The sequence below is a fragment of the Cavia porcellus genome, unplaced genomic scaffold, assembly GCF_034190915.1.
Source record: "Cavia porcellus strain 051 isolate PalLab524CR breed Dunkin Hartley unplaced genomic scaffold, mCavPor4.1 scaffold_2, whole genome shotgun sequence".
Classification (NCBI taxonomy): Eukaryota; Metazoa; Chordata; class Mammalia; order Rodentia; family Caviidae; genus Cavia; species Cavia porcellus.
The window spans coordinates 25254769-25281097 of NW_026947485.1; the positions used below are offsets into that span (position 1 = coordinate 25254769).

A 26329-nucleotide genomic window follows, 5' to 3' on the forward strand; every position below is an offset into this window, starting at 1 on the left:
CTACTATCTTGAGACTTTTGTTAGGTGCTCAGCTGCCCCATCTGAAGTAGGACCAAAATTCAAAGAACAAGTTCAGTGTATAGGAGTGTTTTCTTTTAATATTCTTTACCAAGATTATCCAGGAAATAAGCTTCTTTGAGAAGCTCTATTAGAACCCAGAACTACATCAAAATACTACAATGGAATCCCCTTTCCCTTTGTTTAGAAAGTGACACATTTAACGCCAGGCTAGCTGTAAATTACCTTCAAAGTTGGTAGAATGTAAGCTTCTAGAGGAAAAATATGTCACCAACATCTCTCAAGAAAGCAGAACAGTGTTTCACATGCTATTCACTCAATAAATATTTTTTGATTGAATGAATAAAGTTAGAAGATAAGATTCGGCATCAGGCACCTGTGTGCAGGAAATGAGAACGAGGAGGCATTTGTAATCAACTATGTAAAGAGATGCCATTGGTCCCTGTTATGACCTGGGCTGAGAATGTTCCCCAAAGGCCTCATGATTTTTGGAAGGGAATTGAATCATGGGATGATATAACAGCTGGCTTGCTGTTAGGAGGTGGACTAGATAGGAAGAGATGGTCACTGGGGGTATGACCTGCTATGGTGTACCTCCCCGGCCCCTCCCTTCTCTCTCTGCCTCCCGGCTGCTGAGAGGTGAGCAGCTGTGCTCTGCTTGGTGGGTCCACCATGCTGTTTTTGACTAAAGACTGCAAACATGGAAGTTCTGAAACTGTGAAGTAAAGCATACCTCTCATCTTACAAGTTAGGTGTTAGGTCTCAGTAATGAGGAAAGTGTCTAAGATAAGCCCTAACATTCATATTTTGATCTATACATCTGAAATTTTGATTCTAAAATTCAACCAATGATGATATCCTTTCCCCAATTTGCAGAAAATAATCAAATTGGTGAAGACTGTATTTCCAATTTTGAGTTTATTTATTTATTTATTTTTGGTACCGGGATCAGACTCACTGGTACTGGGGATCAAGCTCACCGGTGCCTGCCAGGCAGGCACTTATGCTGCTGAACTAAATCCCCAGACCCTTGATTTCTTTTTCTTTGTAAAAGCTGCTATTTTCAACTACAACTTGTTTGTGCAAGAAGCTGGCTTGCAGTGGTTTGGGTTTTATTCATAGTGCTCAGAGTTGGCCAGGAATCTAATCATACCTAAGGATCATCCTTATGCTGCCCCATAAGGAAAATCAGCAGCCAAAACAAGGAGCCCTTAAATATGGACTAAATTTATTTATTTATTTATTTATTATTTATTATTTATTTTTTTTACTAAGTCCTCACATTAAAAATATGGACCAAATTTAGCACTGGCAAATTACTGTCTGAACTTTGACAAAATTAGTAATCTGTAAGTTAGGTTTAAAACTATTCCACCCACTCCCAGGGTTTCATAAAATACCAACAAATTGAGATGGTCATGATACAAAAACCTTTAAAAGTGTCAAGGTAACCAAGAAATATAAGCAAAAAGAATAGTGTGTCAGACCTGTGTATTGGCCTAAGAATTTACTCTTGTGCTACCCTAGACCAGCTCAGGGTGCTAGATCATTTCAATCCTGTCTTCTGGAAAACCATCTATCTTTGCCTTTGGCAGCCATGATGAAACTCACAGGGTTCTGGTTAGAAGAAGGCAGCTCTGGCTCAGAATTCAAAACAATAGCAATGTGCATTTATATATTAATTTTCAGCAGACATAGGATTCAAACTGAGGTCTTCTAATTTAGATCTAGTCCCCTTTCCATCATTCCAGAATTAGACTTGCTGTTAGATAAAACTGATGATCACTCCTTGTATACGGAGAAAGTAACTGTGCTATTCTGGCATATTACTTAGTATGTACCTCATTAAAATATCCTTAAGAGCTTGGGAAGCCGTTATAAATGAAGAGACAATATACAGAATTCTTTGTACACTTGAGCTGACTGGTATCATGGTCAACTTTAATCCTCAGGCCTATGTATACAGTATCTGTTACTGTAGTATGCAATGAAATGCAGAGGTCTCCATACTGAGAGGACCATGCTGCCCGCCTCCCAGGGCTGGGCTGGGCTGGTGGTATCAGTTCCATTGTCGCCTGCCCTGCTTCTCTGTCCTCCTTGTCAGCTGCCTCCCCCACCCACCAAGGAAAGATCTTATTGCCAGCTTCCTGGGTCTTGCCTCTCTCCATGTAGTTCATATCTACATATATAACAGTTAAAAAGAAAAGAAAGACAGACTAGATATTTTAGGAGTAAGAAGTTAGAAGTTGGTTCTTATAAACTGGGGTGTCTGAGGAGGCAAGAAGCAGATTTTATCTGGACATTGTTGATGTGCCTCACTCCTCCAAACAAATTTTCAGAGCTTTCCTTGGGGGTGAAGTTGCAAAGTATACATATAATTTCTTAAAAATATGATAAAGTACACATAACAAAATTCACCACTTTAAACATCTGTCAGTGTGCAGTTCAGTGACACTTAGTGTATTTACATTGTTGTGTGACCACTACCACGAATCATCCATCTTCAGAGCTGCTTCCTGTTTCCAAACCGGAACTCTGTACCTGTGAGATAATAATTCCCCATTACTCCTCCTCCTGGGCCCTGAAAATACATAATCTACTTTCTGTCTGTATGAATTTGACTACTTGAAATGATATAAAATATTTTTCCCTTTGTGCTTGATTTATTTCATTTAGACTAATGCCTTTTAGTTTCATTTATATTGTAATGTGTGTCATAATTTTACTCCTTTTTAATACTGAATAATAGATCACTAGATTATAAATATTGCTCATTTTGTTTATTCATCTGTCAATAGACTTTTGGCTTATTCCTTTTTTAGGCTGTTCTAAATAGTCTTGCTATGAACATCGTTCATATTTTCAATTTTGAGGGGTCATAGGCCCGATAGTGAAATTATTGAATAACATGGTGATTTTATGTTTGATTCTCTGAGGAGCTGCCTGCTATGGTGTTGTTCACAGAGGCTCTACCATTTTATATTTACACTGGCAAGTCTTCTACACCCATAACTGTTGTTTTCTGTGTTCAATAATAACCATCAGAATGAGTGTAAAATGGTAACTTCTTGTAGTTTTGGTTTACATTTGCCAAGGATTAGTGATACGGAACATCCTAGTGCTGTTTTTATTAGTGCATTTTAAGCATACAGAATAGCAGGTTTTGTTGTGAGATTTTCATGCATGCATATCACATACTTTGATCAAAATCTCCGCCCCTTATTCTCCTTTTTTTTTTTTTGGTCAGTACCGGGGATTGAACTCATGACCGCGCGCTTGCAAGGCAGGTGCTTATGCCGCTGAGCTAAATCCCCAGCCCCTATCCTCCTTTACCTTCACTCCCCACCACTTTTTCCTCTCTTTAATAGTCTCTTTTCTACTCTCATGTTGTCTCCTCCCCCAAATTCCACATATGACAGAAACATGCAGTCTTGCCTTTCAGAGTCAGGCTTATTTAGTTTAACGTGATCTCCAATTCCATCCATTTTCCTGCAAATGATATATTTTCATTTTTCTTTATGGTTGAATAATATTCCATTGTGTACATGTACCTAATTTTATTTACTCATTCATCCACTAGTGGACACCAAGGATAATTCCACAACTTGGCTATTGTGAATAGAGCTGTCATAAACAGGGTGTGATAATGTCTCTGTGATATACTGACTCTGACTCCTTCGGGTGTATATAAAAGAGTAGCATAGCTAAGTCATAGGGTAGTTCTAATTTTAGTTTTTTGAAGAACCTCTTGCTGATTTACATTCCTCTTAACAGTGTAGAAGTCTTCCCTTTTCCCTTCATACTTGTCAGTTGTTTTAGTTTCTTCTCTTGTTGCTGAGACAAAATACCCAACACCCAAAGTTAGAGGAGTTTATTTGGCTTACATTTCATAGAGGTTTCAGTCTGTAGTTGGTTGGCTCCAAGGCAGAGTGTCACTTGACAGAGGGGCATTGGCCAAAGAGAAACAGTTCATGTTGGGCCGAAGGCAGCAAACAACAAGGGATGACATAGCTTTCTGTCCCTTATATCTTATCCAAACTGCATAAGGTGAGTAGTACTCGCATCCCTAATCCTAGTGCCCTTGAGCCTAGAATCGGGCTATGAATCAATTCCAGCGCCACACACTCTAGATCAGGATGAGGTCTAGATCTGTAGATCAGGATGTCATTGCTTTTATGCCTACTTAAAGTATTTTCCCTATGTTTTCCTCTAGTAATTTACAAGTTTTAAGTCTTATATTTAGGGCTTGTTTTTATCCATTTCAATTTGAATTCTGTACAGGGTGAGATAGAGATCTAGTTTCAGTCATCTACATATGGATAGTCAGTTTTCCCAGCACCGTTTGTTGGTGAGACTGTTCTTCTCCAACACATATTTTTGGCACCTTTGTCAAGAATCAGGTGGTTGTAGTCCTGTGGGCTCATTTGTGCATGTTCTATTCTATTCCTTTAGTGTCTGTTTTTATGCCAATGCCATGTTGTTACAATGGCTCTATTGTATATTTTATACCAGGTATTGTGATGCTTCCAGAGTTGCTCTTTTTGTGCAGGATTGCTTTGGGGTCTTCTGTGTTTCCATACGCATTTTAAGACTTATTTTAGTTCTATAAAGAATGACATTGGTAATTTGATGGAGATTGCACTGAATCTATAGATCGCTTTTGGCCATATGGACATTTTAACAATATTAATTCTGCCAATCAATAAACATAGAAGCTCTTTCCATCTTATAGTGTTTTCTTCAATGTTTTTAATTTTCATTGTAGAGATCTTTTACATCCTTGGTTGGTTATTCCTTTTTTTTTTTTTTTTTTTTTTGAGCTGTTGTGAATTGAACTGTTTTTACTGATTCGTTTCTCAGCAAGTTCACTATTGATTTAAAAGACCAAATTTTGGTAACCAAAACCCACATTTTTATATGTTTATTTTGTATCTTTCTACTTTGTTGACTATGTTTATCAGCTCTAGGAGACTTGGCGGGCTCTTTAGGCCTGTCTAAGTATAGAATCATATCATCTGTAAACAGGGATAATTTAACTTCCTTCTTTCCTATCTGTATCTCTTTTCTTCCTTTTTTTTCTTTCTGTCTTTTATTTCTTTCTCTTGACCAATCACTCTGGCTAAGGTTTCCAGTACTATTTTGAATAAAAGTGGCAAGAATGGGCATCTTTGTCTTGTTCCTGATTTTAGACGACATGATTCTAGCTTTCCATTCAGCATGATGTTGGATTTTTGAATCAGCTAAAGTTGGCTGAAGATGGGGCTGGGGATTTAGCTCAGTAACATAAGTGCCTGCCTTGCAAGCGTGCAGTTGTGAGTTTGATTCCTGGTACCGATTAAAAAAAAAAAACAAAATAAAACAGGATGCCCTGAGGGCATGATAAGAAGCAGCAAGTCCCCAGCTTTTGCAGCCTCAGAATTGCAAAAGTGATCTTTGCTGTGAGGAGAAAGTCTCAGTGTATCATGTAGGCTGGGGTTTTACCTCAGTGGCATAAGCACCTGCCTTGCAAGCACACAGTCATGAGTTCGATCCCTGGTACTGATTTAAAAAAAATAATAAAGTTGGCTGAAGAGTTAAGGCTTTGTAGCATAGCTTCACATCATCCATAAGCCTGTATATACCTTTCTGTTTGGCTTATAGCCTGTATATAATTTTCTGTTGCTGTCCTGCCTGCCACCCCTTAGCTCAAACCAAAAGAACCTAAAGGACAGGAAGACTGCCTTGGCCACTTTCCTGTTGCTGGGACAAAATATCTGACATACATAATTCAAAGAATGAGGAACTTATTTGGGTTCACACTTTCAGTCCATGATTGGCTGGCTCCAAGACGAAAACAGAAGGGCAGAGGGACATGGTGAAAGGACAGGTGAAGGGAATCCATGGCAACCCGGAAAGAGAGAGAATGGTGGATCCTAGGACAAGAATATGCCCTTCCAGGTGACACCTGCAGTGACCCACTTCAACCAAGCCCCACTACCTAACAGCACATTCAGCTCTGAACTCATCAATGGATATATTCACTGATGAATACTGCACTCCAACACATGAGAACTTAGGAGGACTTTTAGATCTAAAGATAATGAGGAGGTCTTTTGATGTAGAACAGACCAGCATCCCAAGGTGCCAAAAAAGGTGGGCTATAAGAAGATTATATATGGAAGGCAAAATGGAAATCCCTTACCATTCTGATGTTATGACGATTGTTCCACATCTACCACAATATCCATGATCATTACAGGCTCATGGTAAGTACTTCTGAATTTGATCTTACTTTTGCCTGATGTCTTAAGGCAAAAGTTGAGTTAAACTTGTGAATTACCTATTTTCCTGTATCTCTGAATAGTTAATATGGATAACCATTTACGGACCCCTCCCTGGCATAATAAAAATTGATTTACCTTTTCAGTCAATGCAAGTCCCACATCATGATCTCTATAATATCAATAAATGGAGAACTGTTGACGCTGGATGATGAGTATATACTCTATTTTTGTGGCGGAGGCATGTATTGAAGATTGAACCCAGGGGCTCACATCTGCTCCGCACAGGCTCTACCACTGAACTTCACCTCCAACCCTACTTACATATGTGTTTGAGGTTTACCATAATCAAAAGTTTACTCGAATAAAAATATCAGGCTCTAACACTGAACATGTGATGGAAAGGGCCACCCAGGGACTGACTTATTCATCTGTTTTTTCCATTGGTTAATTTAGGGCCAATAGTTCATTGTTTTCAGATTTTTTAAAAAAAATTATACAACTAATTCTGTGGTGATCAATGCTTAAGGCATTTTCTGTGCCTATATTAAACATTTTTTTTTAAACAGGATCTCACCATGTAGTTCAGGCTGGTCTTGAACTAACTATATAGCGCAGGCTGGCCCTGAACTCGCAGCAATCCTGCTGCCTCATTTGTCGAATGCAGAGATTTACAGGTGTGTGCCACCATGCCCAGCTGATATACAAACATTATGGGTCATTTGATATAATTTTATGTTTATTTGGTAAGCATACAAGACAACATTTAAATAGCATTTAAATACCTTATATAATTGTACTGAAAAGTTTGCCCTCATATTATTGAAATCGGTTGCAAATTTTACTTCCAAATACATAAAGTACTAGAAAAGTAGCCAAAAAAGAGACATGGACCCAACATGCTGCCAAAAATAATAATAGAACTTTAAATGTTAAACAGCTTTTTAAAACGCTTTTTTCTGGAATGAAATGCATTTACTCAAGTTGTTGTTCCCTCCTTCTGCTTCTGCTTAGAGACTTGCCTTGCTGGCTGACTTCCCTGTCGGCTGGTGAGCCGTCCCACTGAGTCAGCCGCTCGCAGCTGCTTGGTAAGGATCTGTGAAGCCCCTAGAAACCAAACTGGAGCAAGAAGCTGAGACTGAGCACTTAGGGAAATTTTAAATTGGAAGGAAAAAAGGGAGAAGACGGAGGACCATCCTCTGGTTGGCGCCACAATCCTCCAGGCACAAGTTACTTCCTGTGACAAAGGGCTCTACAAGTCGTGTAAGGAGGGACAGGCAAGAGTTAGCCACGTTTCCACTGCCCCTTTGGAAAATGCGTCAGGACATTTCATCCTAAGCCAACCCTCTAAGTCTAGTTGTCCCTGTCCATGGGCTCCGAAGAGACGAGCACGGGGACCCAAGCTTAGTACTGGAGGTTTTGGCCTCCCTGGTCCAACTAGGTCAGCCTGCCTCTTCAAGAAGGTCAACCAGTGCTGACCATGTCACGCAGAAGCTTGCTCAGGGCTTCCCTCTAGGAAATGTTCCTGAAGTGAAGTCCACATGAGTGAGTTTCTCTAACCTAATGATATTAATTCCAAGCAATCAACACTAACACTTGCATTTCAAAATGTTAATAATAAAAAATTAAGAGTGTGCACAAAGCAAACGTGTAGCATATTGTAAGAGTCGATACACATTAGATCTTATGATTATCCCAGCCTGGACTATGTCAGACTTCATTCTACGCTACTTATTTATTCATTCAGCAATGAATCACAGAGAACCTACCTTGGGTCAATCACAGATTTTGCTCCATTGGGATGGAATCGTATACAAGTGAGGTTCCTGCTCTCATTAAATGCTTTTGGAGAGAAGACAGACAATGAATTGTTAAACTCAGTAATCCCACTATAAGTAAAAGAAGGTAATGGGCAGAGGTGGCAGAGAGGAACAGAATGGGGTGAGAAGCTGACACCAGATGGAGCGACTAAGGAAAGCTTTTCTGAGGATGAGACTTAGACGATAGCATGGATCCCTCTTTCTGTAGGTTCAGAGGTAGAGAATCCACGCAAAGGAATAGCAGAAGCAAAGGCCCTGAGGTGGATCCCATGTCAGTTCTGGCTTCTGTTACCTCATGGATGTGAAGCTACAATCCTCTCTGGTCTCATCTAATAGTTTCAATTTCCATGGCATCCATGTGTTCTACCCACGTCAGAATAAACTACCATCAGAGGAGTGGCTGCACTGTGGTGAAAAATAACCCATTTATGTAAATATAGCACACAGTTTTTGTTTTGTTTCTTTGAGACAGGGTCTGACTATGCAGTTCAGGCCAGTCTTGAACTAACTATATAGCTCAGGCTGGCCTTGAACCTACAGCAGTCCTCCTGCATCAGCCTCCTATGCTGGAATTAGAGGTGTGTGCCACCATGCCCAGCAAAATTTTATTGTAACCAAGCATGAGATCCGCCCTTGAGTTAGCATTGCTTGATGTCAGTATTGCACATTTCATTTGAAGGTCCAGTTTAGATTTTGGGACTAGGTTCCCCCTAATTCACTGATTCAAAGGATTTAAGAACCAGAGTATGAGCCTGGATGATTCTTTTCTGCTCTTGAACAGAGCAGAAAATGACTTGCCATGACATCATTCAACTAAAGGAAAAAAAAGAGGAATGATTTAGACCAGTGCATCTAAAACTTTAATGTGCCTTCTGTGCCCTGGGAGTTTTGTTAACAGCAGTCTCTGGGGTTGTGAGTTGAATTTCTAGCAGCTGATGCCGCCCCCACAACCCCTATCTTGAGTAACAAGAATTTAGATTATCCGTAATGTGGCTTCCAAACGTAAATCTTGGAGTCTGAGTTCTCAGCTTATCATGATTTGTACTTCAAATTCTCAATCTCATATTATTCATTCAAAGATCTGTGATGACCAAGACATGTATGACTCTCCTGCGACACTCAGCCTGTATTGCCTTCTGGGTTGTGCAACTCTTGCAAATCGAGGCCAGTTACCTGCTACTAACACCTCTGCCTCCCAAGGCAGACCTGGTGAAACTCCTCGGTACTTATCAAATCCGATAAGATGAAACAAGGAAGCTTCTTCAGTTTCATAAGAGAACCAACATTCAGGCTGGGATAGGATGGGTTGTTTACTGGAGTAAGCAGTAATTAAGGAGAACAATGTTTTAATTGGCATTATTTGATTAATGAAATCATTGGGTAAAGTATTTCTTAAATTATACAAAATTCCATGTAGTTCCCGAAGTTCAATGAAAGATGTTATTGCAGATTTTACCTTAATTATCCCTCCTGGGATTCATCTACAGAGGGTTATCAGGCGGGTAACAAGCCCAGATTCTTACAAGTGAAAAGTTCTTACACTCTGCTCAGCAAAAAAGCTCTTGGCTTTTTACCCCTGAGACAAGAGCTGAGGTAGGCGGCTTCCCAAGGTCATCGGAAGGTCTGCTCCTGGGCGGTGGTGCGCACCTGTAACCCCAGCTACTGTAGGGAGGCTGACACTAGCGGACGGGGAGTTTGTGACAACACAGGAGGACCTTGTCTCAAAATCGAAAAACAAAACAAAAGATTCCTTGTGTAACAGGCAAGGAGCAGGAAAATCAAACATCACAAAGACAAGGAACTCCAGAAATCAAATGTCCTGTTGAAGCAGCTGCCGTGCTAAAGCCAAGAGAAGAGAGGAGACGTCCTGAGGCAGACAGTGACAGGATGATGATGGCTGACTTGGAATTTTGCCTCCAAGTTTTCAAAGATGACTATGTTTATCACCATTTTACAATGGAGGAGCTCGTGGCTAAGCAGAATTCCACACAATTAACTGATGAGGAGAAGGTCTGAAGTTGGGTCTTCTACCCAGTGTAATTTCCAACTGTGGACAACGCTCCAATTGCAAAATATTAACCCAATCTCTCTGAACTTTCCTATGCTCACAGAGCACGACACAGAAAAGGAGGACAAGAATCTATCCCATTCTGCTGTCAGATTGACATCCTCTGTGACAAAGCCCAGGACCTGTGATTACCTTTGTTGGGCTGTTAGGACCACACAATCTATATTTTCCATCAAATGTGCTCTCCTGTAGAGTCCCTCAGGACAGATTGAGCCCAGCCAGGAAGTCAATAAATGGCATAACGGAATTAACCGATATTTCATTTATCCTTCAATGTTTTTTTCTCTCAGACATTAATTCAAAGGATCACAGTGTCATGGGGCATCCATCAAAGAGGAAGTAAACAAATGAAATTGGACTTATTTGCCCTGATCCTTTTTCAGGCTATGCAGGTTTATCCCTGGGGTAAAGCTAGCCATTTCAGAAAAGATATCATAAATTCTTGTCAGTTGGCTCCTGCATGTTCAATTATTTTTTTTTTTAACGCTGCTAAGAAAGATGCTCTAGCTAGGTTGTATGAACACACATTTCTAAAAGAGATGTTGCATTGTGAAGCCAATTCTTTTGTAAAGAGCTAGTAGAAAACAAATAGCAAATCACATGGAACATGCCTCTTGGCCAAGAATTGAGACCTGTTAAAGGCAATAAACAAGAAGAAGAAATATTTAGCTATGATTTCCCCTTCTTGTGGGCTTCTCACAACAAATAATCATGATACATACATACATAAGAATATCGATAGACAGCAAAGTCTGGGTTAGCTTGATTATATTCATTTAGTTACTTGAAATTATGCCCACAAGTGGGAATCTCTGTCAGTTCTCTAAATGTTTAAAGATATTTAGAAAAATTAGTTCAACCCAAATGACCCAGATTAAGCCATAGGTTATTATCTAGCACAAGATATAAAACAAAACCTCCCCATTCCAATCACAGTCAGAGGCAAACATTAACAATTAGAAGCATCCATAATTTGTTTTTCTTTTTCTTTTCAAAATGTCCTTTGTTCTCAGTAAGATAACACTGGTTTTTGCAACTGAGATGTGAAATTAAACCATGGCGCTGACAAGAACTGAACAGGTCACATCCTCTTACCCTTTTCCCCTCCCATCCTGCCTGATGATGCTGGCTTTAGTTGAGAAAATGTAACTGGAAACCTGCTTTATGGAGGTAGGATCCTCCCAGAATCTCAGCCCTGTGTTTCCAGGGCAGTCCTTCCTCTCTGTACTGAGTATGTGAGATGCTGCGCTGGAGAGCTTCAGACAGTGGTGGGCAGCTGACTTATCTTGTTTGACTCTACCTAAAGCGCATGTTCTTGCTGAAACTCCTATAGCATTTTGTTGGAGTTAGAGAAGGTATATGTGGCGAGGTGGGGCCTGGGATAGGCTGTATGGCTCATGGTCAATGTTCTAGCAAGAGAGCAAACTTTTTAAAAAGGCAAGGGACACACTATTTGGATCCGGTATCATGTTCCCTTACCCCTGACAGCTTCTCATCCTATCAAATGACATCAATTACCTACAAAGAGATCCTACAAGGAGCTGGACCCCCAATGTCATTCACTTTTTTTTTTTTTTTTTTTTTTTTTTTTGGTACCACGGATTAAACTCATGACCTCATGCTTGCCAGGCAGGCATTTATGCCACTGAGCTAAATTCCTGGCCCGCCATTCACTATCCAAAGGATCAGTGGGCATTGATGGCCACATCAGTGAAAAATCTGAAGAAGTGATCCTGGTATGAGGGGAATATTCTCAAATCGCCAGGACCCAGATTCTATTCCTTGACCTCCTGCTCTGAGTCAACCCTAACTGATCTGGCTTCATCTATAAAGATACTTTCTCAGAAGTGTAGCATCATGAAACAATGATGCTCATGGATTTTGGTCTCTCTCTCTTGGTTATAGCAGACAAAAGACTATCACTGCACCCTACCCATGGCCCTGTCTTCATTACAGAGAATGGATCTAGCTTGCTGAGGACCTCTTTCCTGCGTACAAGCTCTCACTTGACAATCACACACAGATTCTGGGTAGTCCTACCTCCTTTCTGCATGCTTCTTGCCAAGCCCCAGGCAAGAACAGGAAACCTTGCAGTCAGCCTGCCAGAACTGAAGTGGCCATGAAGCATTAAGGCTGTGAGGCTTCACCTTGCTAGATGCAGGCTGCTGGCTCTTAGAAACAGAAATGACCATGAATACAGACGAGAAAGACTTGACCCTTGGCCCAGTAAGAACTGATGCCCCATTTGAGTTTGTTTAGGCATCTCTTGACCTTATGCTCTGTTTTTACTTCTTCCCTTCCTTATCTTGGGTAACCCAAAATAGAGCTGGGAGATGTAAATAATGTTTCTGATGGTGGAGATATAGAATTCAATCAGCAAGAAGGGACATGATTAGATCCAAGCTGACTCAGGGAGACAGTGAGGAGAACAAGGAGAACAGACACCCACAGGACTTGGGCAACTCATTAGGGAGGAATGTTAGAAAAGAGAGAAGCTGTGACACAAAGTGGCACCAAGGAACAGAATCATTCCATGCACGCTCTCCCACACCAAATCAGCCTTTCCCCCTACATGGCTGCGTTTGGACACACACAGAGAGAGCCAAGTCCTGAGTGTTAAAAACAGTGTGCAGAGGACTTGTTCAGTGTTGGGGGAAGCAGGGTATAAGTTTCACTTCCATTGACATTAGCTGAGCAGCTCTGGCATGCCAGCACTGTGATCAGAACTAAGACAGAAATGAGAAATACTCTCTGCTCCCAGCTTGGAAATAGAGTGTTATAAGACTTAGTGCCAGATCCACTAGTTTCTAACAAGTAACAATGATTTTTCATAAAACAAGAAGGAAATAGTAGTCTGGGATGCAGAACAGAGAGGCTTACTCAGGTTCAATCTAGAAGTTTGACCAGGTAGACCAGGGCAGCTCAGGCTGGTCCTTGTTGAACATAACTTAAGGGACCCAAGACTGCATTTACAGTTATTCCATCAATCAGTTATAAGTAGATATTTGGGATGTTTATATTTCTATAGAATAGAGAACAAAATAGTCAACCCAGCAGGCAAAACTGTCTGCCTTATGAACTTGACATTCTTATAATTTATAAGACTTATAATTCACTTATAATTTATAAGTGAATTATATTGTACAGTAAATGAAACACATATGGAATTAAATAAAAAATAGAGTAGGGTAAGAGAATCAAGAGTATTGCAATTTAAATATAGAATAGGACTCACCAGCTAGAAGCACAACATGTGTGCAAAAGTTAAAATGGTTTAATATCATGCTACACTTTACTAAAAACTACTACTGTGAGCAGTTTGTAATTAAGCCCAATGAGACACCTAGGGAGTCCATACATACATCAGTGAGTGGATATAGCTTCCTTATTTATAGTATATTTCTTTTGTAAAAACCAGTGGACATAGCTATATCACCCTTACATAGTTTGGATCACATTTGTACAGTTATAAAAATGAAGATTTGATTTTGATCATTCTTTAGATTTTGGGCTCTGAATGACTTGCACTAAGCAACTGGTTCCTTTTCAAAATGTTTGCAGCATCATGCATCCTGATAGGGTCATTGGAGCCTGGTAGCTGTCGTTTAGTGCTGACTGTACAGAGGTGTTTAGCATAATGTAAACACAAACTTGTTATTATTCTATTCAGCCATTAAGAACTACAGCACTTGTAGTGCTTTATCTCTAGGCCCTCAAATTGGCATATGGCAATCCTTGTGCTGAAGTAGACTGACAATCAGATGATAGCAAATTTAGCAGAGAAGTACAAATGGTCTGAGTGTCTTATAAATAATTTTTAGGGAAATTTTTAAAACTTGAAACGGTGAATTTTTAATTCATGTACACTTGGCCCAATGGCAGTCTTCAGAGTCATGTACATTGCATGTCAGATGAGCCAAGCAAGTTACATATCAACACATAAATGTATTAAGTGTATATAGTAAATTTCTTTGTCCTGAGACAAAATTCAAATGTTCAGATGTCATTAAACAAACTTAAGATTCTGTTTGAGGGAAACAGGGAAAAAGCATACTCTATTTTTAGCAAAAGCTGACTATAGTTTTTCAGCCTTTATCCTTAAGATTTAAATTATAATTTTAAAATGTTCAGATGTATTATAAACAATAATAAACATATAGGGTAGAACTTGATGGGAGTGTAGTGCCCTCCAGGAGCAAATGTAAGCTTGGGCCCTCCTCCAGGAGAGCCAGCCAGGCCACGGAGCTCCACCCCGCCTCTGTCCATTGCTATGGCAAAATACCTAAGGCTTGGTAAATTCTAAAAATAGAAATTTCTTTAATTGACAGAACTGGAGGTCCACAGCATGGCACAGCATCTGCTTGGCTCTGATAAAGGCCTCACAGCAGAAAAGCAAGTGAGTGCACTGGAAGAGATCACATGACAACACAGGAAGAAAATGAGAGCCACCAGGGAAGACTCAGCGTGAGTTTTGGTCAGAACAAAATACATCCAAGCCGGAGTGCTTAGTAAATCCTCAGTTAAAATCTAGTAGTGAAGCACATTGTGGGACAGTCTATTAGGTCTGCTGTGAGTGAAGCTTCTTTTCAAGGCTGAAAAAGACCTTGGAGGAATTTTGGACATAGATATAGAGCAGTATTATAATGTGAGGAGACATTCAACAAGGCCTTAAAAATCATTTCCCATCTTTATACTCTTGGATTCCATTACTTGCCTAAGTGCTTAAGTGGGACAGTGCATCTGGAACTTGACCAACCAAGATCAACATTGCATTTCCGTCCTGCCTACTTGTTAGGAATCTGGCCAGAAGCGCGGGTCTTCTAAAAATTCCGCGTGATCCCTCTCTGTCTCAGACCCACCTTCCTTGGCTGCTCATGCCTCACCTGTCTTCCAGAACCTCAGCTTCGTGTCCGGTAGCAGAAGCCAGTACTGAACTGACTCTGGGGGGTGGGCCAGCCTGGCATGGAAGTGCCACTGTGTCAGTTACTTTTCTTGTTGCTGAGACAAAATACTCAACACACAAAGTTAAAGGGGAAAGGTTTATTTAGCCCACAGCTTGTAGAGGTTTTGGTTCATAATCAGTTGGCTCCAAGGCAGGGAGGCTTGGCAGAGGAGCATCGCAGAGGAGGAAACAGTTGATGGCAGACAGAAGAGAGCCACAGAAAGCAAGCAAGGGGCCTTGGCAGCTTCTTTCTGTCCCTGTTATACTCTCTAGGCTACTGGGACTAGGGCAGTGCCAAACTAATTGATGGATTGATTCAGTAATCACACACTCTTAATCCCATCATCACATAATAGTAGATGCAGCCCCCTCTGAAAAAGCACCATCTCTGACCCCATGAGGGTTTGGGGGATAGCTAGACACAAGCGATAGCAGCTACTCATGGGTTACATACCTGAGGCTCCACCGCATCAGGATTCCAGGAAGACCTGGGCTGATAGGTGTAAGATCTGTGTCATATCTGGGCAGGCATAGCAAGGGGTCGTGCAGGGGACTGCAGGAGGGAGAAGGTCATTATTGTCTCTCTTTTAGCTTCTGGTGGTCTGCTCAAGAACAAATAATGCCAGCTAAACATGATGGTGCACATCTGTAATCCCAGCACTCTGGAGGCTTTAGCTGCCTAGACCGCACTGTGAGTTCGAGGCCAGACTACGCAATGAGACCCTGTCTCAAAAAAAAAAATCAAACCAAAAAAAAAAAATTAAAAAACCAGATTACACATAACAGAAAAGGTAAAATTAGAAGTATTCTGATTCTTTCCCTGGGCACAGGCCCCCTGAACGTGTTTCTAATGCCTTTGTTCTATGTGTGAGACACAGCCATAAGAATTCAAGATTAACCCAAAGGATTCAGTGCTTCAGCTTTCTGAAAAATAACAAGCACAAAGGGCTCATGTTCCTTCTGGGGAAATAGACCATTTGATTTTCTTTTACTCTTAAAGTCCGTTTTAAAATTCATGGCTCACTAGGCCTCCACCTCCTTTACCCTGTAGGAAGTGAACAGTAAAAGATGCTACCCTGCATTCCAGGTGCTCTTGTACAGAGACATGGAATACATCAACTATAGCTGCCTGTACACACCTGTGTGTGTGTGTGTGTGTGTGCGTGTGTGTTTATGTGTATATGTGTGCTTTTCCCCAAATCATAAAAACATCCAGGTGCTTTTAAGCTCTGCTGTGAAAACTTTAAACTCAGATAATTTCCCAGGATTTTATTTTGCTGAATTCATCAAATGCACTTTTTCCCCCCCATCATGGATCAACAAAAGCAATTTTCAGAATGACTCTGGAGGGATTATGTTTCTAATGTGTTCTTTCCCTGAGACAAGCTCACCTGTCTGCCTCTTTTTCAGCTGAATCTAAGTCCTGTGACCAAAGGTGGTGAGAAGGTGTGACTACTGGGTCTTTTTCACAGCAGAATAATAGAAAAATCTACTTTTTATGATGTGTTTCTTCTGATCAGTCTGAGCTCCTGGGCCCATCCACTGCAACTGTGCATGGAGTGATTTTTTCATGCAGTTTTGCGGCCTGAAGGCTTAGCAGCAGCTCCTGCAGATCTGCCTAGACTCCCTGAGTATGTTTCCAGGGAGCAGCAAAAGAGGAGACAGCTCTGTGCCGGGAGCAGGCACCATGGCGGGCCTCTGGGGCCTCATTTAGAAGCTCTGGTATATGGGCCTCAGCTCCGGGGCCTTGTTCCAACTAGGCTGGTTTATGGAGAGATCTAAGAACAAAAGCCATGTGGAGAGAGCTTCAGGGCTCACTTTCAACACGTATAATTTCATGAGCACTTCCCCCTCACTATACTTTGCACAAAAATACCTTTCAGATTCCTTAGGCTGATATGCCACGACCTTTCAAAAATTTTCTCTCCTGAGTCACTCTCCTTTAAGAGCAGTGCCCCCAGCCGAGAGCAGACTCCAAGCCCAATCCTCAAACCTACTTTTTCATTCGCCCCCTTCTGACCCTGTCCTTCCAGAGTTTTCCCTGCCAAAAACCCTAAAATCATCCACCTCCTTAGGACCCAGTTTCCTTTAGGAAATCTTAGATGGTCCTTCCTGGTGGAATCCATTTCTTCACCTGCATTCTCGCTATGCACTGTGCCTTTATTTTGTGGCACTTACTGGAAGACTGAGCAAAGGAGGGTGAGGCAGCAGATGTTTGGGGGAAATTAGGAAAAACTGGAGCAAATTTACAGGTGTTTGCAATTTCTCTCCATCTTGTGAGGAGGGAAACACAGTCTTCCTGACACAGAAGCCTAGTAGGAGCAAAGCAGGACGGGCTGGTGGTTTTGAAGAGGAATATTCCAGGGTATTCCATTATGCTTCAGGATCAAGTCTCTATGGAAAGGCAGGGTGGGGACCATGTTTTTAAAATGCAGGGCACGCAACAAGAGCCAAATTCTGTTGACGGTTAATAAAGAGCTATAGAAGGAAGTTGCCTTGTGTGTGGAGAGCTCTCCAGAATTCTCTGTGACCATGAGATTGGGGTAGGAAAGTTAATAGGGAGAGACTACTTATCACAGACAGCTTGCTGGTTCTTGTCTTTGCACCTGTCTCATCTACTTGGCTCTGAGCATCTTGAGGGCAGGGTCAAGTCTTCCTGATCTTGATACCTCCCACACCCTGGTACTCACTAAATAATGGTTGTAGAACTGAATTGAGTTAAATTGAACGAAGTCTGGTAAAGGCTTCAATTCTAATGGTCTCTTTATGTCATCTATAAGAAAACTAGACTCAATTTTATGTAGCTTTAAAATATTCCATTTAGCCTGAATCAGCTTCGAGGAAAATGCTTCTTGTAATAGGTATTTCATCTGGAAATATAAAACTATCCAGTCGTAAAGCTTCCCCAAGCATTATCTAAGCCCTGAGGAATTTAGTCTAACTCTGACTCAAATGAGTGAATTATTTTCTCTGTACTATTTCCTTAGAATTAAAGAATTTTTTCAAATATTAAAAAAACTCTGATATAGAGAATTCATGTCAACTTAATGGGGGGAAAATAAAAGTGTGTACAAAAAAGACAAGAAATTCAGTTGTCACCCAAAGATAAGTGCTTTATCAACATTTGTGTGTGTATGATATTCCAACTGTTCTGTTTCTATAACTACATGAGTCCGGGGTCCTATTCCTGGACTAGGGCTTGGATCCTTTCTGTTTGGCATTGCTTGTGTCTTGCCTTTAATAAGACTCTACTGCTGTCTGAATTCTCCCCACTCATTCTAAGGTCTCTCACTTCATGCTGTCTCATATTTATATGTTGGAAACTATCTGTGTTCAGGAAAATCTCTAATTCCCACTGAAGTGTAAGTAGCACATAAGCCTTTATGAGCTACTCCTTCCAGATGTATGTGTACTTAGAGGTAAACATCCAGAAGAACTGGATTCTCAATTCTGTGAAGCCCTGTTATGGTTTATGTCAGATGGCCCCCTCAAGTCTTATGCAGTCATGGATGAGGCTGACCTAGTGTTTGTGAGTGGTTCATTGTCTAGCACTCAGATTGGTGGTGCTAGTGTTACACCCATCCAGGAGTGGATCCAGAATACAGTATAACGGCGGAGAGAAAGCCTGTCTTTCTCTTTTGCTGTTCATGCTTGCTGTTCGAGATGCCCATGATTGGCATGCTGCCATGCCACCCTGTCTTTAGGAGCCAACTGAGTATGGACTGAAACCTCCAAAACTGTAAGAAATAAACCTTCCCTTCCCTAATTTTGGGTGTCAGATATTTTGTCTCAACAACAAGAAAAAAGTAACCAAAGCAGCCCTCATGAACTACTTCCTTATATATATCTCCTGAGACTAGTTATGTTCTGAGGACCCTTCTTTAAAAAAGAATTAAAATTAATAATCCAAATTAGGTATACAACAATATTCATCTACGTCAGGCATTGTGTGCATGCCTGTAATCCCAGCACTTGGGAAGCTGAGGCAGGAGGATTGCCGTGAGTTTACAGCCAGCCTGGGCTATAGGGTGAACTCAAGGCCAGCCTAAACTACATAGTGTGGCCTTGTCTCAAAAAAAAAAAAAAAAAAAAAAAAAAAAAAACAGAATATTTATTTAGAGCTATGTAGTAACACATCATATTATGATAGACCATGGAAGTACTCATCCTAGTAAACTGAAAACGAGGAGAGCTAAATGATGTGCAATAACAGAACCTTTTCTGATCAGATCCAAACTCTGATCTCCTGTTCCAGCCTCCTGAGCTTGTAGAGCCTGTGCCATGTTGGTAAGTTGAGGCAAAGCTATTGAACCTTTGTGTAACACTTACCTCCAAGTCCTAAAATACACTGAATCCCTGAAATAAAAAAAAAAGAAACAAGCTGGGCATGGTGACACATGGTGTCTTGTCCTTATAATTATTCTACCTATTCTCTTAGAGCTTCTGCTAGGTTGACTGTAGTGGTAGCCACAAAGATCCATGACTCCATAAATCTTTGTCCTTTGTAGTGTCACTTTGCAGTCTTCCTGTGAAGAGGTGGAATCTATTTTCCCCACTCTTTGAATGTGGACTTGTCTCCTGACTTGCCTTGGTCAAAAAATTCAGAGGGCGTGGCTGAGCCTCAGGAAGAGTTCTAGGACTGTAGTCACTGTCTCGTCCCCTGAGACTGCAAAGTGCACACTCCTAGGTTCGCTTGCTGAAGAATGAGAACAGTGAGATCCAGTACCATCTTCTCCACCTCCCAGCCACCCCGCTGCCACAGCGTGAGCAGGGCCATCCAAAAGCACCAGCCCCAACCACTGTAGACCGCCGCCCTTGCCTAGACCAGCAGAACTACCCAGATAAGCCACGAACTCACAAACTGAGTAAGTGATTATTGTTTTAAAACATTAAGATTTGGGGTGGCTTGTTTTTGCAACTAACTGAAACAAGGTAACCACAGTACATTCCTACACAGAAACAACTACTTTTTGAGTGTTTGTTGCTTAATAAAAAGACCAAATTCTTAGCATTGGCAGTTGCACTCATTGTCTGCTTCAGTGTCTTAGAAACATCCATTAGGTCCGATCTTAAAGAATTCTGTGCACTGGGTGTACTCTTATGGAATCACTGATATATACATTTGGCAAGAATATTATTCTAGCAGTCATTAAAAAGCAGAAAAAAGGCTTTCAGAACAAAAGGAACCTTTTGATGAATAGAGCTGGATGAATAGATCTACACTGACTCTAGAGATTCAGTAATTTCCTTTTTGACATTTCATCAAAAAAGACTTTTTAGATAGGCTCTGATTATTCAGTGGAATGGAAGGTTTGGTGAGGTGGTTGCTTATCTTTATAAGGTTTTACTGGAACACAGTTCTTCTCATTCATTTATAGTACTGTCTATGGCTACTTTTGTGTGACAATGGCAGGATTTACTAATTGCAACAGATAACTTTATGGTTAACAAAAGTTAAAATATTTACTATCTGACTTTTAAGAAAAACTTTTCCACGCTCTATAATATACCACAGATATTTCTTTAAAGAAAAATCTGTAAAAATAGTCATTATTCACATACTCCAAAATTATAAGATCAGTCTTAACCAAACCTAACCAATTGCACTGCTGGGGTAGGTAGCAAGAAAGGGAGACAGGGACATGTGGGACAGCGTCACAAAAACTGGAGGAATGCAATCATTTTGGGGCCTACAGATGGGTTTACTTCAACTAAGCTCCAGTTAGCTGCCCAAACAGGCTAGCCAGGAACCATAAAAGATTTACATGAAGTCAAATTCTATTGAGTTTTCCCATCTGTGTTTTTGTAGCATATTCATTAATCATGTCCCTTAGGGGTCACCCGGCATTTTGCTAGATCACAGTTGTATTTCAGGATGTTAGAATTTACAGCCAGATGGGCTTGGCATTGACCTTTGGATCCACATGACCACCAGGAGCTCTCTGAAGTTCTTTACAGAGAACATACAGTGACTCTGAGCTAATGCCAGTGGTTACAGGGCTGCTAATGGGACAGTAGTTATGGCAGCTAGTGGCACAGCTCCTCTAAACCAAACCCACTGTCTGCTCAGGTTTCATTGGCTCTTACAGACCTGGCACCCTAGCTCATCCCCTCCAGGCCTTTAGCTCTGGCAACTCCACCCACTGCAGGACTGCTTCATTCAGTAAAGCTACAGCTTGGCAGATGGGAAAGCTGCACCTATGAGTACATGAGGCTTTGGGGGCATCAGATGTAAACCACAACAGGCAATAGTTGCACTTTTGAGGGTGGTGACTTCATGCTCTAACCATTTTCCAAAGGGCCCACCTCCTAATATCTTCACAGTGATGGTTCATCTTTAATATATAAATCTGGGGGAACATGAACATTTGAATCATAGCAATGGTCGTTTAGAGCCTATGCTTAATATCTTAAGATACAATTAAAAAGAGAAAAATGGTTGCAAAACAATCGACTAAGTTGATACATTGTACATCAAGTTTCAGTCACAACTGTGGCGTTTTCAGTTTAATGAGTTCTCACTCCTGTCTTTGCTGTGGGTTAATAAACAAAAACACAGTGATCACTAATCACAGAGAAAGCAGAGAAAAAAAATACAGTGAATTTCCTCCAACCTGTCAACTCTATACCTGGAGCAATCTGGGATGGCAGAGTTCCAAAACCTGCAAAAAGCTGCCTTTAACAGTGTAAATGCAGTCTTTTACATGCACATGAGTTACGATACTTGGTGGCTGCTTTTTTGGAAACTACACTATTAGCAATCCACAATGAATTAGTTGTTTATTTTTAGACACCAAGTGTGACTCTTTCTATTCCCAGGGTGACATTAGATACTTCACACCATGATTTAATGAATCCACCTCATAAAAATAGCACAATTATCTGTATTTACAACCTAGAGATTTCTAGTGTCACTTCATGGTTGGTGTTGATGTTTAGCACTCACTAGATGCCCTTGAAGGTAAGTAAGTACTAAGTATGCTCCCTTTGCAGGGGTTTATAGTCACTGATGAGATGCACAGAGAATAAGAATTAAATTTAGCGAAGTCACCTGAATGTGAGGCCCAACTCCAAATTTTATGGCTCTGGGGGAATTTCTTAATCTATCTGAGATTGCTTCTTGAACCAGGAATAATATTCACTTCATGAATTATAGCAAAGGAATGATTGTTACAGGTATTCTGTTGGTTCCCTACGTTTCCCAAACATTCATAGCTAGGCAGGGTCAAGGGACTAGTTCTAGCCAAGGATGAACCCAAATGACAAGTTTTAGTCACTTCTGACAGAAGCAATGGAAAATTCCTGAGTGATTGATTATCTGTCTCTCTTCCCTGGACCCAGGGACTGTAAAAGCTGCATTTTTTTAAGATGATGCACTTTGCAAGACAGTGAAACCTCTTTCAGGTTAGATTCCTGCATGAATTGGTGGAGTTAAGCATTTATCACCCCACCCCACTGTCATTTCTTCATGGACCCTTATTGAATAGAAAATGTAAAGTAATAACCTTCATTTTTATTTTAAGTAAAATAAAACCAAGCAAATAAAACAGAATAAAGCCCACCAAAGCAAAACAGTGTAAGTGAAATAGGATTTCAAAACAAGATAATAGGAAATCAACAATGGCTACCATAATGCCTTTTGTTGTCTTCAACATAGCTGCCCATACTATCAGACATAGTAAAAACAGAACAGAATAGGACCAGTAAAAACAAAACAATGAGCACAATACAGGACTTCAAAACAAGATAATAGTAAATCCAAAATGGCTACCATAATATATCTTGTTATCTTTGAAATAGCTGCCCATACCATCAGATATAATAAAATCAAACAAGAAAAAAATGGGATAAAACCAAACCAAACAATGAAAATAATGTAGGACTTTAAAACAAGATAATAGGAAATTAAAAATGGCTACTACCTTCAGAAGGAGATCCCCCATAGATGCTATATTGCACATTGTTATCCTCTAAGTAAATGATCAGACTACTGGTTTTAGGCCTACAAAGTCAATGAAACACTAATCACTACAAACATTCCATTGTATTTTACCTCAATAGCTCTCATCTCAGCCTGTGTTTCTCCAGGTCAGCCAGTTGCTTAAAGTGGGTAACCTTGGCTCTTCTTGTCTCGCAGCCTGTGTGCTGGAAGGGGCTAGGCTCGCTTCTTGTTCTCTTCCCATGGCCCACAAATGGCACCGACTCACAGGAAGGGGCTGGCATCTGGTTCTTCTCCGCATGGCCCATGCATGGCTTTAGACTCACAGGAAGTGGCTGGCTTCTTTTTCTCCTCCCCACAGCCTGCAAGAAATAATCTTCTTATGGTAAGGGATTTCCAGGTTATTTCCTCCACTCACTATACCCACACTCATGGCTAGGGTTTGTTTTTGTTTTGTTTTTTGGTACTGGAGATTGAATTCACAACCTTGTGCTCGCCAAGCAGGTGCTTACACTGCTAAGCTAAATCCCTAGCCCCTATGGCTAGGGTTTGTAAGCAGTAAAGATGCAGTAGTAAAGTGTATGAGTCTTACTGCCTCAATTTGAAACTCAACTGTGTTATCTGTTAGGGTTGTGACGTCTCTGTGCCTCAGTTTCCTTATTTGTAAGTTGGAGACAATTTCTCAGAGGACTGCTACAAATGTTAGATAATGGATATAAAAACTGTTTCAACAGTGCCATTTACACCATAAGATTATAGGCCAAAATGCATGCCTCCCTCTCAGATCCATATGTTGAAGTCCTTACCCCTACTGAAGGTTACTATTTGAAGACAGGCCTGTAAAGAGAGGATGAGCAATACATAAAGTCACATGAGTGGGTCTCAACCCTATCTGTCCAGTGTTATAAGAAGAGTTTAGACATAGACACACACAGATCAAAGACCATGTGAAGACCCAGTGGGAAGTGACCTTCTACAAGCCAAGGAAAGAGGCCTCAGGAAAAAGTAACCCTGAGATCAACCCCATGATCTCAGATTTCCAGGTTCCAGAACTGTGAGAAATTAAATTTTCATTATTTAAGCCTCCTAGTTCATAGTACTTTGCTATGGCAGCAAATAAATGCAGTAAGCACTCAGTAAACCACAGCTGCTGTTAGGTAAATTGCCTGCCACACAGCAGATATTCACAGAGGATTTAGTAAATCCAAGTTTCCATTATCCAGCACTCCTACCTGTCCCCTGGAACAGTGACTCAACCTGGCTGGCACCTTAAAACATCGTGGGGAGATCTGCAAAAGTACCCAGTATGGGCTTCACCTTCAGTTTCTGATTTAATTGGCTTGGGTGGGTCCCACCAGTGATCGTTTTAAAAGCTTGCAAGGCAGCCAGAGCTGAGCGCCACGCATGCCCTTGTCAGCAAATTGCTGCTTGTCTGCCTAACACTATAAAGTTTTTGCCAAACCTGTAAAGTCACAACAAAAAGTATACTTGGGATTTCCTGTGATCCAATATCGTTTCCTCGCTCCAGGCGGGTGACACTGAAGCCACAAAGAGTAACACACGCCTGATTTGACAAACTGGCAGACAGTGTGTGTTTTCCACTTGGCCCACAGTGCAGAGCCACTAACCTGCTGCAGCGTCGTCCATGCCTGTGCAGGGAAGGAACCCTCAGGGGAAGAGCTCTGGATTCTGTAACCCAAGACACTTACGCTTTCTGTTACCTCCTGTTCCGGTTAGCTAGTTTGGGTTGCAAGAAACAGAAGCCTGCTTGTGTTGACCCAAATGAAGAGCATGGGGTGGGGAGAGGCGCTAAGCAAACTCATGGATGGCAGAAGGCCAGGAGCCAATCCCAGCACAGCCACAGGAACATTACCTGTGCCAGCCAGGAACTGAGGAGACCTCCCCTTCTGCTGGGTGCTGCAAAACCTCCTCTTGTGCACCTGTGATTTGATCTACATTGTGTGTCTCCATTTGTTCCACTAGCATGGTTCTCTGGCTTGATTTCCTTAGCAAGACTACCAATTCTGTCTGCATTGAGACTACTTGGCTTGGATTCCTACTACAAGTTGGAATATAATTATATTCTATGATTTTGAAAACCGTATTTCATAATTTTGTTCAGATTTGCTCATTCAAACTTTTTCATTCTTGCTTATTCGAACTGGAACAACCAGATCATAGGACTTTGGTTAACCAATAAATTTTCTGGCCTGTGGTCAGAACTTCTGTTCATCAGCTATGGATAGAGTAGCAAGCCATACCCTGGAATCAGGTATCAAATTGGAACTTTCAACAGGACACCAAGATATTAAAAATTTTGCTAGGTGTTAATGTAAGATGGACAATCATACAGATACTTCAAACAAGTAGTTGGACATCAGCTAGATGATTCTCAGCCCTCATACCGAAGAGGACAAAGAGTCAGGAAAGGATTTTTAAACATTGTTTCTCTAGGGAGAGCTAACCCCTGCTCCTGGCTTCCAGTCCCGACTCAGAAAATTTAGCATGTATTCCCCACAGGGCCCCAGAACTGCCACCTGATTACATCCAAAGAGGCTGATGTGGCCTGTGGCAGCAGGGTGGACTGCATTTAAGAAGCCACTTTTGATGGACAGGTGAAGGGTATGTGAGCCCTGAAGGTCAGGTACAGAAACTATGGTAGGACGGTCAGCTACTAGTGCCTGCCCTTGGAGGTTCGACTAGAGACTCCGAGGTTAGGTGGGGTGTAAGGCTTTCGGCAGACACTGAGGGGGGAAAGCTGAGAGACCAGCCAAAGGAGAGGGCTAAGTCAGCGAGAGTGCATTCAGAAAGGCCCCCCGGGGGTCTCAGGGTAAACCTGGGAAAGCACTGGCTGGAGAAGCAGGATGCTGTCCTAGGAAAAGGGCTGTCGTATCTGGACTTACCTATCTGGCAACCTTCTGTCTGCTTCAGCCGTAAAATCCCAGAGAATGTGATTCAGAAGGTAGCCTAAAAAGAAGAGGTCTATTAGGTACAGAAGGAAAGGCAGGGTCTGGGGATTTAGCTCAATGGCTTAAGTGCCTGCCTGGCAAGCGCAAGATCATGAGTTTGATCCCTAGTACCAAAAATAAAAGAAGTAAAGGCAATATCAACTCTGGAGCAAAGAGATTGGAGGGACTCCATCTCCGAATGGATCTGCTTATGGCAAAGAATTGGAAGATTTTTGCTGTCTGTGGTCTAACAGTGACCAGAATAGTCGTGGTACTGTCTCACTTTTCATTTGGGAGCAGAAGAGCAGCCTCATGCACAGATCTGCAGGGACAG

General features: G+C 41.3%; 1 protein-coding gene across 1 annotated transcript in view; it reads right to left on the reverse strand.

Annotated features, from left to right (window-relative positions):
• Rapgef5 (Rap guanine nucleotide exchange factor 5) overlaps window positions 1-26014 on the reverse strand; it is a 267972-nt gene extending 241958 nt beyond the window's left edge. Inside the window, exons 1-2 of the mRNA XM_063234130.1 lie at window positions 25951-26014; window positions 23162-23409 (exon numbers count right to left, since the gene is read on the reverse strand). Coding sequence (XP_063090200.1) covers window positions 23162-23176 — 15 coding nt within the window. The 5' untranslated portion in view covers window positions 23177-23409; window positions 25951-26014. The remainder of the gene's footprint in view (window positions 1-23161; window positions 23410-25950) is intronic.
• Window positions 26015-26329: the final 315 nt, after the last annotated feature.